This window comes from Centruroides vittatus, unplaced genomic scaffold (assembly GCF_030686945.1).
Source record: "Centruroides vittatus isolate TY-2023 unplaced genomic scaffold, ASM3068694v2 contig_250, whole genome shotgun sequence".
Taxonomy (NCBI): Eukaryota; Metazoa; Arthropoda; class Arachnida; order Scorpiones; family Buthidae; genus Centruroides; species Centruroides vittatus.
This window is the reverse complement of record NW_027121584.1, coordinates 423494-438318: the sequence shown is the minus strand read 5'-3', so window position 1 is coordinate 438318 and position 14825 is coordinate 423494. Positions and strand designations below refer to the sequence as shown.

The following is a 14825-nucleotide window of genomic DNA, read 5'->3' as shown; positions in this document are numbered from 1 at the left end:
TCCATTTTTGTCTAATTATTTTTTACTTTTGATTGTATATTTAGTTATGAAAGATATATTTTTCAGCAAGATGTATAGAATTTTTTGTGAGGAATAAACATAAATTCAGTTAAGAGAAATTTATAATTATTCTGTTTACTGATATCAGATAAATGTAGTTTTTGATATTTTTAACTTGTTTCACCTTTTAAATATTGTAGTATTCTTTTGATTAATCAAATTGAAGATGATGTAAAATAAGTTAATAAAATAGTATAGTAAAAGCTCTGAGAGTTAGAAGCTAAGGTAGAAACTTGTGAAAGCTGGTTTCTAATCATTAACCTAGCCTGATAATTTAGCACTTCATTTGATTTAGCCAGAAAATTGCTGTTATTCTGACATTATTATCAGATTTTTAAAAATAAAGTATCCCATCTAAGGTGGAGCCTGTGAGATGGGTATGAAAAGCTGTGTGTATTATACCTTTTTATTAATTTATATTAGTTATAATCTCTCAAAGATGAAAACTTAAACAAGTATTAAATCAGAAAGTCTGACAGAAAACAGAAAATGTTAAAAATGAAATATATTTATTTTGTTTATAAAGTGGTGGGTTTTAAAAAATAAGTTTAAGTTAAATAACATCATAATTGAAATTATTAAATTTTAAAATTGTTTTGAAGACATAAAATATATGATTTAGATCTAACAACATGTCTGTACGTAAATTACAATTAATGTAATTGATATCTACTTGTGTCAATGAAGAATTTATGTTATCTTTGAATCAAGATACAACATTGTTATCAGAGTGAAAGTTGTCATGAGATTTTTCTCTACTGGCTACACTTCAATAGGGCTACATGATTTTGTGTTTTATTACAGCAAAAACTTTAGAAAATATTGATTTGTGTTTTCTGTTTTTGTTCATGTTTATGTTGTATCTTATCCATTTGTGTTTCTGGCATAAGTTTACTTTGTTTTTAAAACAGCAAGAGAATTACTTTATTTTCCCAGTACTTGACATACTTGAAAAAAATATATTATTGAAAATATTGAACATTTTATTGTTAATTATGAATAAGACAAGCACTCTCCGTGCTTCTCTCTTTCTTTTTCTGCATTTGATTATTGAATTAGAACTCTTTCTATATGTTTTATTTTTGCATTCTTTTCTTTTTATTGAGGTTATTTTGATGAATATAGGAAATACTATTTCTACATTTAAACTTTATAAAAAAAAAAAAAAGTACAATTGAAGCAATTACCATTTGTTCCAGCTTGCTTAAGGCTGAAAACCTGCTTAAGTTGGAAAGTTTACAGAATTCATGCAGTTGTAACTTTTACAAGTTTTACTGTATAAAAATTAATAATATGAGATTTGCTCGAAGCAAATAGGATTTACAACATCGTTTTATAAAATTCTTATATTTACAAAGACATGTTATTTTCTAAAAATATTTGATAAAATGGCCAGGATATTAAGTATAAACTTAAAAAAATTCATAAATTTTTTAAAAATGAGATAATACATAAAAGTATTTTCATCTTGTATTTTTCACATCACAGTCTTGCAGCAGAGTCAATCTTTCTTTGGAGACTTTTAGGTTTGAAAATTTTTTTATGGATTTTCTAAGTTTATACTTAATGTCTTGGTCATTTAATCAAATATATTTATTTTTGAATTGTGCTGTTGCCAGAGAGATGTTTTTAATACTTTAGAAATTTCTCATATGCCTCAATAAAGGACTGTAAGACTGTTATTCCTTTAGGTATGAAAAGGACAAAATGAAGACTAACCAAATAGCTCTTTAAATTACTTAATGAATCATCCAACACCTAATGCTGAGAACTGTTTATTTAACAGACATTAATGTTTTCAACCCAATATGCTGGGCCATCTTGATATGCAATGGAAATTCAAACGTATTTAACATAACATTTAAATGACAGAACGTTCAAACACTTTTACATTTAAATTTAAAACAAAATACTAGATAAATTAACAAATAAATAATAAAATAAAACAAAATATACTAAATGAACTAATACAATAACGATGTAAATAATAAAATAAAATAAAATAAAACAAATACACAGAAATGTATGAGGTAGATGTGGGGTAAGAATTTTTGTGTTTTAGTTTTTCTTTTAGATAGAATTTTTATGCGGAAGGTAGTCCATTCGCATCCCTGGCATTTAGCATTGTATCAAGAAAAAATAGAAATTTATAAAAGTAAATTAAAGGATGGTAATAAATTAAAGGATGTCAGGGATGCGAATGGACTACCTTCTGCATGGAGAGTCTACCTAAAAGAAAAACTAAAACACAAAAATTCTTACCCCACATCTGCCCTATACATTTCTGTGTATTTGTTTCATTTTATTATATTATTTACATCGTTATTGTATCGAACGTTAAATACGTTCAAATTTCTGTTGCATTTGAAATTGGGTTGAAAACATTGAAATCATATTGGGTTAGAAACGTTAATGTCTGTTAACCCTTTCCATGCTGGCGATTTCCACAAATAATTGAGTGGAATTTGTCATGCGGCGCATTTTTTGCAGTTTTTGGATAATTTTTAAATCGCGATATTTCGCTTCAAAATCGCGCTATGTTCAATCTGTTTTTTGTGTTTGATTAAGAAAATATCACAGTTTACGATTGTTTAATTTTTAGTTCAATAGAAATTTAAAATAATATTAAAATTTGAAGCTTACGAACAAAAGAAAAAAATAATTAATTTACAGAAAATCGCTAAATTTTGTACATTTGTTAGTTAGATACATCTGTCTTCTTTTAAATAAAAGAAACCGCAGCTCTCTAGCTAGAGCGGGGGAGAAGTTATTGCCGTTATTTACACTATGTCTCTAATTACTTGGCAGAGAGAGGGGTCGATTGTTATCGTAAAGCAACACGTTAAAGTTTATAATCATATATTTCTGCTTAAAATAGTGAATATTCGACACTTTTTTATATTTTTTCAAGGCTTTATACAATAATACACTAAAATAAGCGATTAGTTAAGTTTTCCTGCAATTACGCAATATCCGGAAGTAATGAGTTTTTCGGTAAATTTTTCAGATAGAAGCTTTTGATAAGAAATCTTCTTGTCTAAGTAAAGTCAAATAACATGAAAACTAGTAGAATTACGGCTCTAAAACGATGAACATAGCTATCTTTTAACGTTTGTTTACATTCTGACTTTAATCACGTGGATTGGTTCTTCGCGGGAAAATCCCGACCAAATGGTTTAAAAAAAAACTCTCATTCGTTGAAGTTGATTCAGTCATAATACAAAATTACCAATTAGAGCGTAATAGGCGTAGAAACAAAATTTTTAAAGCCAATTAACAGCAAGAAGATCTTCCATAGATTTATTATTGGGAGGTGGAGTTTCCTGGGAATATTTATTGCTAGATAGTTTTGAAAACATATTTACTAGCCGAAATACTATAGAATTAGCTAATTTAATGTCTAAGTACATTAAATTAGTTAATTGATGCTAAAAAACGATTTAAAAAGCGGATTTATTGCGATTGTTTACATTTTACTTGGAAGGTTGAAGACGGGACTTTTCGCGGCAAATTTTTCTTTCACAAGTCTGTGATTAGTTAAAGTAATGTCAACAAAGACAGAAGATACCCAATAAAACTGTAGAAGGAGTTTCCCTTTGATTGTTTTCAGTCAACTGTGTAGTTAACTGGGAAGATTTGCTGTAGAATAATAGGGGGTCCATTTTACCAAAATATTTATGGCCCAGGGGTGATCAGAAAACACTTTTTGGCTTAAACAAAGTCAATCGACCTACAGAAGAGCGAATCAAAGCTAAGATCGCTGGAAAATCGAATATAACGCAAAATAATCGAATTTTTTGATTAATTACGCCTAAAGGCGTATGCCGCATCACGAATTAACGGCAAGTCACGTGACATACGCCTAAAGGCGTATAACCACATGGAAAGGGTTAAATAAACAGTTTTCAGCATTAGGTGTTGGATGATTCATTAAGTATCAAAATGAAGACATTTTTATGTATTGTCTCATTTAGAAAATTTTTTAATGAATTCTCCAAGTTTTTACACATTACTTTATTATTTAAATTTTTGCAGGGCCTGTTGTTTATTAATACTAATTATTTCATTTTATATGATTATTAATGTATATTTAAAGGAAAATCTGAACTTTTTATTTTTACTTAAAGGTTAGATCGATTATTTTTATTGTTGGATACTGGATCATCTCCTATTACAAGAAAAGCTGCTGCATTGCAGTTAGGAGAAGTACAAAAGCTCCATCCACATGAATTACGTAATTTACTTGCAAAGGTAAATTTTATTTGTTTTTCTTTTAAATTAATTTCTTTGGCTTTTAATCAGTTGGCTAGGTTTTTTGCTTAAGTTAAAAAAAAATGTATTAAAAATTATGAGTGTGTTCCGAAATCTGTTAACATAAGAATATAAGATAGACAAGCTTTACACCACAAATATTAATTCAAAACAAAGGAAACTTAATTTGTTTGGTTTTAAATAACCAATACTTTTAATAATTTAATTTCCAATGATCCAAAATTTTATTTTCAGGAACAACAGACAAACTAGAATATGCAAATAAGAACCAATTCTTCTGATTTATACATTCTAGTTCATTAGAATAAATTTGTTCCACTGAGATCAGCATTAACAATACTTTTTAATATACAGGGTGATAAAGAAGGTCATCTAACACTCCTGGTACAGAATATAGAATGTACCTAAAATTTATTTGCTCATATCAGGAACACATTAGATCAAGGGGGAAGCAGATTGATGTATGTTAAATGCATGGCTGTTATATTGAATACAACTCTGAAACTGTAAATGGGAAGGGGGTCATGTGACACATTATGTATGGTCAGAATTCCACAAGGAATTGATTGCTAAAAGATTTATTGACCTACCTCAAACAGTTAGAGTTATTAATGCATTTTCTTTGTGGTCACAGGTTGAAGAACAGACAACACAATGCCCCTAACACAGGAAGAACACATCAAAATTGTCCTGATGGCAGAGGAGAGAATTTCCAGGGTGATTGTGTAGGATTTTAATCAATGTCATCCACACCAAGTGCCTGTGTCACACATAGCTACTCCAGAAATTCAGGGAGATGGAATTGATCCATGATAAGAAATATTCAGGCTTGTGCACTCACCCTGTAAGTTCTCTCTGCTGCCATCAGGACAGTTTTGATGTGTTCTTCCTGTGTTAGGGGTATTGTGTTGTCTGTTCTTCAACCTGTGACCACAAAGGAAATGCATTAATAACTCTGTAACTATTTGAGGTATGTCAATAAATCTTTCAGCAATCAATTCCTTGTGGAATTCTGACCCTAAATGATGTGTCATATAATCCCCTTCCCATTTACAGTTTTGGAGTTGCATTCAATAGAGGCACCATCAAGATGGCGGTCATGTGTGTAACGCACATCAATCTGTTTCCCCCTTGGTCTAATGTGTTACTGATATGAGCAAATTAATTTTGAATACGTTCTATATTCTGTAGCAGGGGTGTCAATTGACTTTCTTCACCACCCTGTACGTATAAAATAAAATTTATTTATTTATTGTTATAATAATACAAAATATAATACAGTAATAAATTAAATAAGCTCAAAATTTATTCCGTTAAAAACAGTAATATGTTTTAAAAATGTATAATAATTTTTAATGATTTCTTAATTTGATAAAATTGTTTCTTAATGTTATCTTTAGATTATAGACTAATGTTCTAAATGGAGTGGTATTTTATCTTATATTTAAAATTCTATACTGATTACTGTTTATATTCTATTCTATTATATTGTACATTTTATACAAACCATGATGTTTTATACTGTATTCAAGCATTTTAATATAACTGTTTTTTTATAAATAAATTTTCTGCAAATTTCATAAGCTATTTTGTATACTTCTTTTTAGGAAACTACATTAGCAATTAATGCAGAATACACTTTATGTAGCCATAAATTTTTCGCATTCATTTTTAAGTGGATATTAGCAGAATATTAAAATTGTTTTCATACATAATGATTTGTCACAATTTCTGAAATTAGGCTTTCTGTTAATGATTTAATCAGTCAGTTGTTTCTTATGAAAGAGTTGCATGAAAGCTGAACTAAGTTCCATTAAATATATTAATTTATAAATTTTTAAAAATTATTGTTTGAAACTTTAATCATTATTTAAATTCTATTAATGAATTATTGAAAATTATTAATTTAAATTAAAATTAAATTATTGAAAATATTAAATTGCAGCAAATATTTTATGTAATTGTAGTAAACTTTTATGAAGAATTTTTTAAATTTAAAGGCAAAATCAATAATAAATAAATAAAATTATTATTATTATTAGGTTAGGCAATACTTGCATAGCAGTTCTTGGGATACACGCATTGCTGCTGGACAAGCTGTTGAAGCAATAATTTCCAATGTACCACAATGGAATCCTGTTGAAACTCATATTAAGCAAGGTCTGTTTATCTGATATTTGATTCAATGAAATCTTTATTAATTTTTCAGAGAAACTTTAATTCTTATAGTATCAAACAATTAATAATTGTTTTGAACATCTGATATTTTTTAATAAGGCCAATCCTAAGATAAATTTCTATAAAATAACAGACATGTTTAGATACATAAAGAGAGTAAAAAAGCAACAGACATATATGTAGATGAATCAAGAGAGAAACTAAACTTTTCATATTATTGTATAAAAGCCAAAGATATAAATGAGCAGTTGTTTATTGTGACATCATCACAATGCCGGGCTTCAATTTTTAATCATATTCTTAATTTATTTAATTTAGAAACTAACTAACTTAAAATATATGTTATTTATCTCAAATTAGCAGTGTAAATTTCCCTGTACATCATACTTTTCCTGATAACAATAGTCATACTTGTCATCTAACACCATTCAGGGGAAAATTTTTGAATTGAAATCATGTGACTTTTGGTCTAGACTGGAAGTTCAAATATAGTTAATTAGGGCCTCCTGTCCCTAAGCTTTCCATATCTGGTCTCAACTTTCATCTAATGCCATTCTCGAGATTAAGAAAGGACAGATGACAGTGGGAATTTACAGGTCTGCAATTTTTTTCAAATTGCAGTCCAATTACAAATGGTTGGACAGAAATGTGTTTGGAATTATCTAATGCATTAGCTTGATGCATGAAATGAATAATTTTATGCATTGTTATTGTCTTTGATGAATTTGTGAATTGGATTGATTGGTTCAAGATTAAACATAGATAAACATTGTTTCTAACAAAACTCAATAATACTTTTACTAAATTTTTCAACATGTGTGAAGTCTCTTTGAAGCATATTGCAATGAAACTATGTCCCAGGTTGACATAATATAAGTGATTTAAAGAATGATATGAATTAATTGGCAATGTTTCATATTCATGATGATCAAAATGGAAGATGGTGTTAGTTGTTAGCTTTTTATATTCTGGAATACATTAAGAATTCATTCCTAAATATTAAGTTGTTAGCAATGAGAATTATATTAATAATAATAGTAATAGTATTAATATAGCCTAATGTAATCTGTTAATCATTTGGCTTTAATGAGAATTATGTTGGCATTTTCAGTTGTCTATGACAAGAACAAGCTAAGAATGATGTTTTCCATCACAACAATGACTGTTTTTCTCAAATTTCTCTTGCTTTTAATTAAAATTTAATCTTAATCAATCCTAATCAATTGAAAAATTAATGTGAATTAATGTTTTTGTATAAAATGCTTTTTATATACATAAAATAAACTTTAATTCTATTTCAAAGAATTCATTGTTGGCAACCATATATTTTTTTACTGTTTACTGTTTTCACTTATGTTTATCCATTTATCATAGGATTACTGAAATCTATTCTTTATGATCTCTTTAAAACTGTTGAATGCTAGCTTTCTCACTTCTGCTAAATAAAATTGACGACAATATTTTTTAAATTTAGAAAACAAAAATCTAAGGATCAGAAAGGATAAAAGTTGAGAAATGAAGTTCAGGAATAATAAGAATATATTTTCATAGATACTCATTTACCAAGAACAAGTACATCTTTTCCTCTTGTTGGGCTGTAATTTGAAAAAATTATTGACCTATAAATTTTCACTGTTGTCTGTATGTCTGTTTCTTCCTTAATCTCAAGAATGGTGTTAGATAGATGAAAGTCAAAACCAGATATGGGAAGCTTGGGTGCAGGAGGCCCCAATTAACTATATACAAACTTCTAATGTAGACCAGAAGTCACATGATTTTAATTTAAAATTTTTCCCCAGAACAGAATTACATAGATGATTGGCATGACTTGGTTGTTATCAAGTAAAGTATGATGTATGAGGAAGGACACTACTAATTTGAAATGGAGTGCATATATTTTAAAGTAAATAAATTAAAAAATATGATTAAAAATTGCATCCTAGCATTGTGATGATGTCACAGTAATTTTTGCTCATTCTCTTTTTATTTTAAAAAATAAAGAACTTGAGTGAGAATTATCTAACAGTAAAAATATTCACTTATATTCAATTAGTATTCTATTTGAACACCTCAGTAGTATCCTGTTATCTATAACTGTTTTTTAATTGCCAGTCCATTAAAAAATTTCATCATTCTGCAGAAAAATATTTGATCATACTGACAGTGGTGCTGTTGATTGGGGGTGACATTTAAATAGTAATCTATAGTTATTGTACATACTTTCTTATGTACTGTAATTTTAGATAAGGATTTATAAGTGTAATAAATAAGCATAATTTAAAGTTGCTTATAATTACTGGTCCATGTAAAATTATCCATAATTTTACCATTCTGCAATGAGAAAAAGAGAGAGAAACCTTGATTCTGTAGTAAAGGAAGTTTATTATTATTAAATTGTTGGTTTTTATATGAATTTAGATAGATATATTTATTTACCTTTTATATATTTACAGTAAAGTCTTATTAAGACAAGAGGCTATAAATGACTTACCCCATTTCATAATAAAACTACTGCTCATATTAAAAAGAAAGAAAACACAAACACTACAAATGATTATACATACATTACTTACAAAAATGTTTAAACACTGTAAAGGTGTATAACATATGCTATACATATTTCTAATTTATAAAAGCCCAGTACATTAGGGCTTTCCAAACTACATTCAATTGGTAATTATGAATATATGAACAGGAATCATATATGTGAATAAAAACTCCATTCTCCCAATACTTTAATTAAAACCATTATAGCCATTAAACCATTGCCTTATTCTAGCCTGATAATTCAGCAGATCATCTGGTTTTAACAGGAATTATAATGTATAATTCTTGCAAGTACATGTATATTACTATCATAAGATGGAATCAATCAATTAAATTTTTTATAGAAAAGAATTCTATCAAAATATTGAATATGGCTATCAAAATCAGGAAACATAAAACAAGACTGGATTGCAAATGCAGATTCTGTGTAAGGGAGATATTAACGTATCTTACCGAATAAAACAATACCTTATTCATTGCTGAGACAATCTTATTCAGTAATGATAAAGAAGCCAAGACCCACACAGAAAGACCACAATCAATTAAGGACTGAAAAATAGTATAAAAAAAATACAGCTCTTAAAACTGGCTTTGTAGATATATTTTGACAATGTCCCCATAGAATAATGTCTGTAATATCCACAGTCTTACTTACTTTATTAATAGGATTATTAAAATTTCATTTCTAATCAAACAAAATTTCCAAATCATATAAACTAACACTTCTCCCACACCGGGTTGTATAAACAAAAAAATTAAATACCTTCTAAAACCGATAACCGGCGTGAAATATTTACCAAAATGGCAAATTATCGAATCCAGTTTCAGAAAAAAGAATTGGCCTGAGGAAGAGCCCAGGAGGGGCAGCGAAAACGTTCGCCATTTTGGAAAATATTTCACGCTGGTTATCGGTTTTAGAAGGTATTTAATTTTTTTGTTCCAAATCATATATTATATAATGTAAAAAAGTTAATAACTTGCTTGATGGAAAATTATGCTCGAATAAATTTATTACTTTTAGAGAATACTAATTTGTGTTATTAAAGTTGAAATAATTTAACATTGTAAAAGAAGTTTTGTATTAAAATTTCAAGTTCTGTCAGCATAGATTATCTCATTAGATGGTTTTATTAGATGATTTCAAAAATAGCTAAAAAATATTTTAATATATAATCTTGTTTATTCATGTAATAAGTCTGGCAATTAAATAATGAGACTGACTTTTTACTTTTTAGGCTGTTATATATAACAGACGGAAACTATGGCTATTGATCAAAAAATGACCTCCCAAGATTTTTACATTTTTGGACTTAGAGGAGCTTGAAACATCAAAAAATGAAAAAAAAAGTGTGGGAGGGGCACAATTTTGTTTACCCTGTTTGAGGCTTAATAACTCCTGTGCTTTTTGTCAAAAATTCCTAAAATTTTGCAGTAAGGCTTGTGTATTTAGGGGAGTTGATACCATTAAATTTTGGTGGTTAAAGGTCAGCAGGGTGGGGAGATAAAGGGGGTCATGTATCTTAAGTAGGGTTGGACTTAATGATGATTTTACTGGTTATTAGCATTTACAATTTTTTTTCTAAAACCTATTCCTACTCTCAAAATTAAGCTTTTTGCCATTTTATAATAATTAAAAAAAATAAAAAGTTTTTAATAATAAAATATCATGGTAGTTTAATAAGTCATGGTACCACACATGCAGTTTTAAGTGTTGTCAGGAAAGTTAAGTAACTGTTGCTGGATTTATTTTATAAGACATACTGGCAATAAATCAATAGCATCCATTAGGAAATACCTGTACTTTGGCAATTACACTGAATGTTTTAAAATGTGATAACATTGCATGGTTCTGTAATATCTTTCAAATTTTTATATTAATAAAAACTATATGTGAGACCATTCTCATGAATTTGCTATTGAGAAAAAGATGAAATCTAAGTCTACATTCAGATTAGTAAAGGACATTTAGGGTAATGACATTGATATGTCTATTTTGTGCACAAATATTACTCTTATATGCACATTTCAAAGATGAATGTGAAGGAACGAAATCAAAATGTCCAATTTAAGTTTACACAAGGAACATTGACAACAAGAGTATTATTGTTTACAAGTTGGTTTCAGAAGGCAAATTTGCTAATTATTATTTGGGTGTTTTGCAATGATGTAGAATTAGATTGTTTATGTCAGGTTTAGTTAAGAATATTGTGTGTCAAGCAGTTGGTTTTAGTTTATGATAATTCCCATGCTCATACAGCAGTCTCTGCAGGAATTTCTGGCCTGAAAACAGTGTGTGCATTCAATCACCCATTGTATTTGTTAGATATGTCTCTCTGAGACAACTTTGTATTCCTGAAATTGAAACTGCTTATGGAAGGAGAAGTTTTTCAAGATTTTGAAGAGATTTGTTAGGTTGTGACTTCCATCCATTATGCTACACCAAAATAGGACAGGTACAAATCAATGACAGTTGAGTCTGCATAAGTCAGCACCTGGATGACTCGACACCATCGGTTAAGTAGTCATTTTCTGTGGTCCCGGCCGACTTACGTAGGCATTAATGTTAAAAAACTCCGGTTTACTTGACACCGTTTAACTTGTCACCACTGGATAAGTCGACATACTTTTGCTGTCCCACACTCCGATAAGTCGTCATCCCTCCTGAAAAAATGAATTGACTCCGCATGTGTGGTACAAACTCATTTTTTTTTTTTCAGGAGGGGACTCAATTTATTTATTAATATATAATTAATATACATATATATATACACACATATTAATAAAAATGCCTTAACATTTTATATATTTTTATGTATAAAATAATAACAGATAAACAAAAAGAAAATATACAATCTACATCAACGTCACACCAGAATCCAATTTTGCATTTTCTCGTGCCAGAGGCATTAAGAATCCTTAGACGTTACTTGCCAACAATTGACAATTGCGAAGACGATGTTTTCAAGGCGTTCGTGATCGTTGAAAAAGAAAGTCGAGACAGTTAAGTGCTCGAAACAAACAACACTAAACGAATTTTTCAGTTTTTCATCTACAGAGTAATTGTAAATGGAGGACACAATGTATTGTAAGCGTATACTACTGTATAACGCACTACCGTATTTTATTAATTGTAGTTTTGTGGTTTTTTTTCCAACTTCACTTTAGTCGTCACATCGGATAACTTGACACATTTCCACTTCCTCTTGGGGTGTCGACTTATGTGGAGTCGACTGTATGTATATTCTCTTCTAAATTGATATATATGTATATCAATAGAAAGGATATACTTTTAAACTGAGTAAATAGTTTTTATGCTTTATTTTATTTTAAAAAATTTTTTCTCATTATTTAATTGTCAGACTATGTGAGTTATATGCAGTGCCTGCATGCTTTTAATGTCTGACTATATTACTGCGTGAGACACTGAAATTTCTTTAAAATTGTACTGTTGTTTCACAAGAATTTGTTCATTTGCTGTGATAACTTATTATAATCACTTATTACCATCATCATTATATTTGCATTAATGAAATTTCATTTGATTTCAGCACTTTTCTTTGGTCAATGAGTGTATTTCGACCATTTTAAAACCTACATTTATAAGCATAAAATGCCATTATTATAATATATTGATATGTTACATCTTATTTTTTTCTATTTTAGAAATTAAAAATTCTGAATCTGCTTCTTTGACTGGTAGAATGAAATTTAAAGAATTTGACATTCACAAAGTTATTCAGAATGGCAGTGATCTTCTAGCATCAGAAGGCAAAGAATTTGATATTGACTTTGGCACAGGTACATGTATTTTATTTATGTGCGTGTTTAACATTTAACAAATAATTTAGAATGTCTGGAAGAAAAAAAACTATCAGGAGCAACATTTCAACTATAAGACGTTGCACATAACAAATCCTGCTCTAGGTTGTTCTTGCAGACATTCTAAATTGATTTTTCAGAATATTTAGTATTATAACAATTTAGCATACTTATTAGATACCAAGGATACAACAAAGTTTGTAATAATTTCAGTCTACATTTATGTATTTGATTTGTAATTTTAAAATATTTTGCATAAATACATTAATAATTAATGAATCATCAAACACCTGATGCTGAGAAATGTTTATTAAACAAACATTAACATTTGTAACAAACATACATTAATAATATAATAGGTAATTTAATAAGAATTAAGAATATGACTAGATCATTTAGCATTTATATTCAAGGTCTATCTGGAAAATTCCTATTCTTTTGGAAAAATTCCTGATTAACTCGGTCTATTTAACCTTGTTACCTTTAGTATACACCATTCCACTGCATATAACTGCTTTCAGTGATTCTTTTATCTTTTGAAACATTCCCAGTGTGCCTTTTTGGGATATCACAAAGTTCTGATAGTGAATTTTCCTTTATATCCTCAATTGATTCAAAACAGTTTTTCAACATTATTCTTAATTTGGAGAATAAAAATGCTTGCTAGTGTAAGTTTCGTTAAGAAGTCCGTGAAATGATTATTGTTTTACCAAAAATTGACAGATTAATAGCTATACAAATGTGGTGCATTATTGTGATAAATATTGTGAAGTTTCAGACCATTTCCATTCCTGGTAAATTTCAGTTTGACCTAATGCCTCCTTACCAAATGTTGTTTTAAACATTTCAGTTGTTTCTGTAAAACATTTTCTGAGTTTGATATAAAACTTCCTACAAATTCATTGCTTGTGATTATTGTTCATTTCAAATTTTCCAAAAGAACTAAATATGTGGTGATATATAAACAGACATAGTACAATGACTAAGCAAATATGGACTTATAGTTTTCACTAAGTTATTTTCCAAAGTTATTCCTACAAGTCAACATAAGTATCATCCACTTAGTGGCATTTGTTGATGTGTTAATTTAAGAGTTTTGGAATTTTTCAGACTGCTTTCATATATTAACTACAAAATTTTTAAATGATAAATATACTTAAGTTACCAATAAGCTGGAACAGTTGATAATTGACACTAACACAAGCAAACACCATACATACTTAAATGATAAATACATTTGTAACAAATCTAAAAATAATTTAACAATTAGAAAATTAGAATAAACAGAAGGTTCTTGCATTAAAACAGTTAATATTGATAATGGAAATTTAAAGAAACTTGTAATGTCAGTTTTAAAAACAACTGAATTTATGGATAATTTATTCTTTGATAACTTGAAATTCAAATGATCTCCTATTGTAGTAAATTAAAGAAAATAAAATAATTCACTCTGTTGGGAAAATGATAATAGATGAAATTAAAAAAAAAAGCTAAAGTTCTTCATTATTACATTATCCAAATAAGTAGTCTGAAGTGTTTATATTATTTCTATAAAAATCAAGATTTACTGAAAATTTCAGGAAGGTAAATATTTTACTTAATATTTGTTTTTTTTCTTTTGCAGACTTTTATTTGACAAAATTCTTTTATTACTTTTGTTATTTAACTCTGGTTAATATATTTTTACTGTAGCAGTATGGAATTTAGAAATGTACATATTTCTTTTTAGTATATAATGTTCTATTATCACAAAGGTTTTTATTTATAAATTTAATTAATATTTTTTACATATTATGATTGAACTTTAATCTTATAACTTAAAACATGATATATTGTGAATTTTATTCAAAAATTTCACTTTAATATCTAAAATAGAGAATTATTTTAAAATGTTTATTTCTTTTTAATTCTCGTATGTATTAAGTTTGTAATTAAAGAAACAAAATAAA

The 14825-nt window shown here is 28.1% G+C and overlaps 1 protein-coding gene across 1 annotated transcript in view; it reads left to right on the top strand.

Annotated features, from left to right (window-relative positions):
- Hel89B (histone acetyltransferase 1) overlaps positions 1–14825 on the top strand; it is a 123653-nt gene that overhangs the window by 36025 nt on the left and 72803 nt on the right. The window contains exons 3-5 of the mRNA XM_067265837.1: positions 4188–4311; positions 6375–6492; positions 12721–12855. Of these exons, the coding sequence (XP_067121938.1) occupies positions 4188–4311; positions 6375–6492; positions 12721–12855 (377 nt within the window). The remainder of the gene's footprint in view (positions 1–4187; positions 4312–6374; positions 6493–12720; positions 12856–14825) is intronic.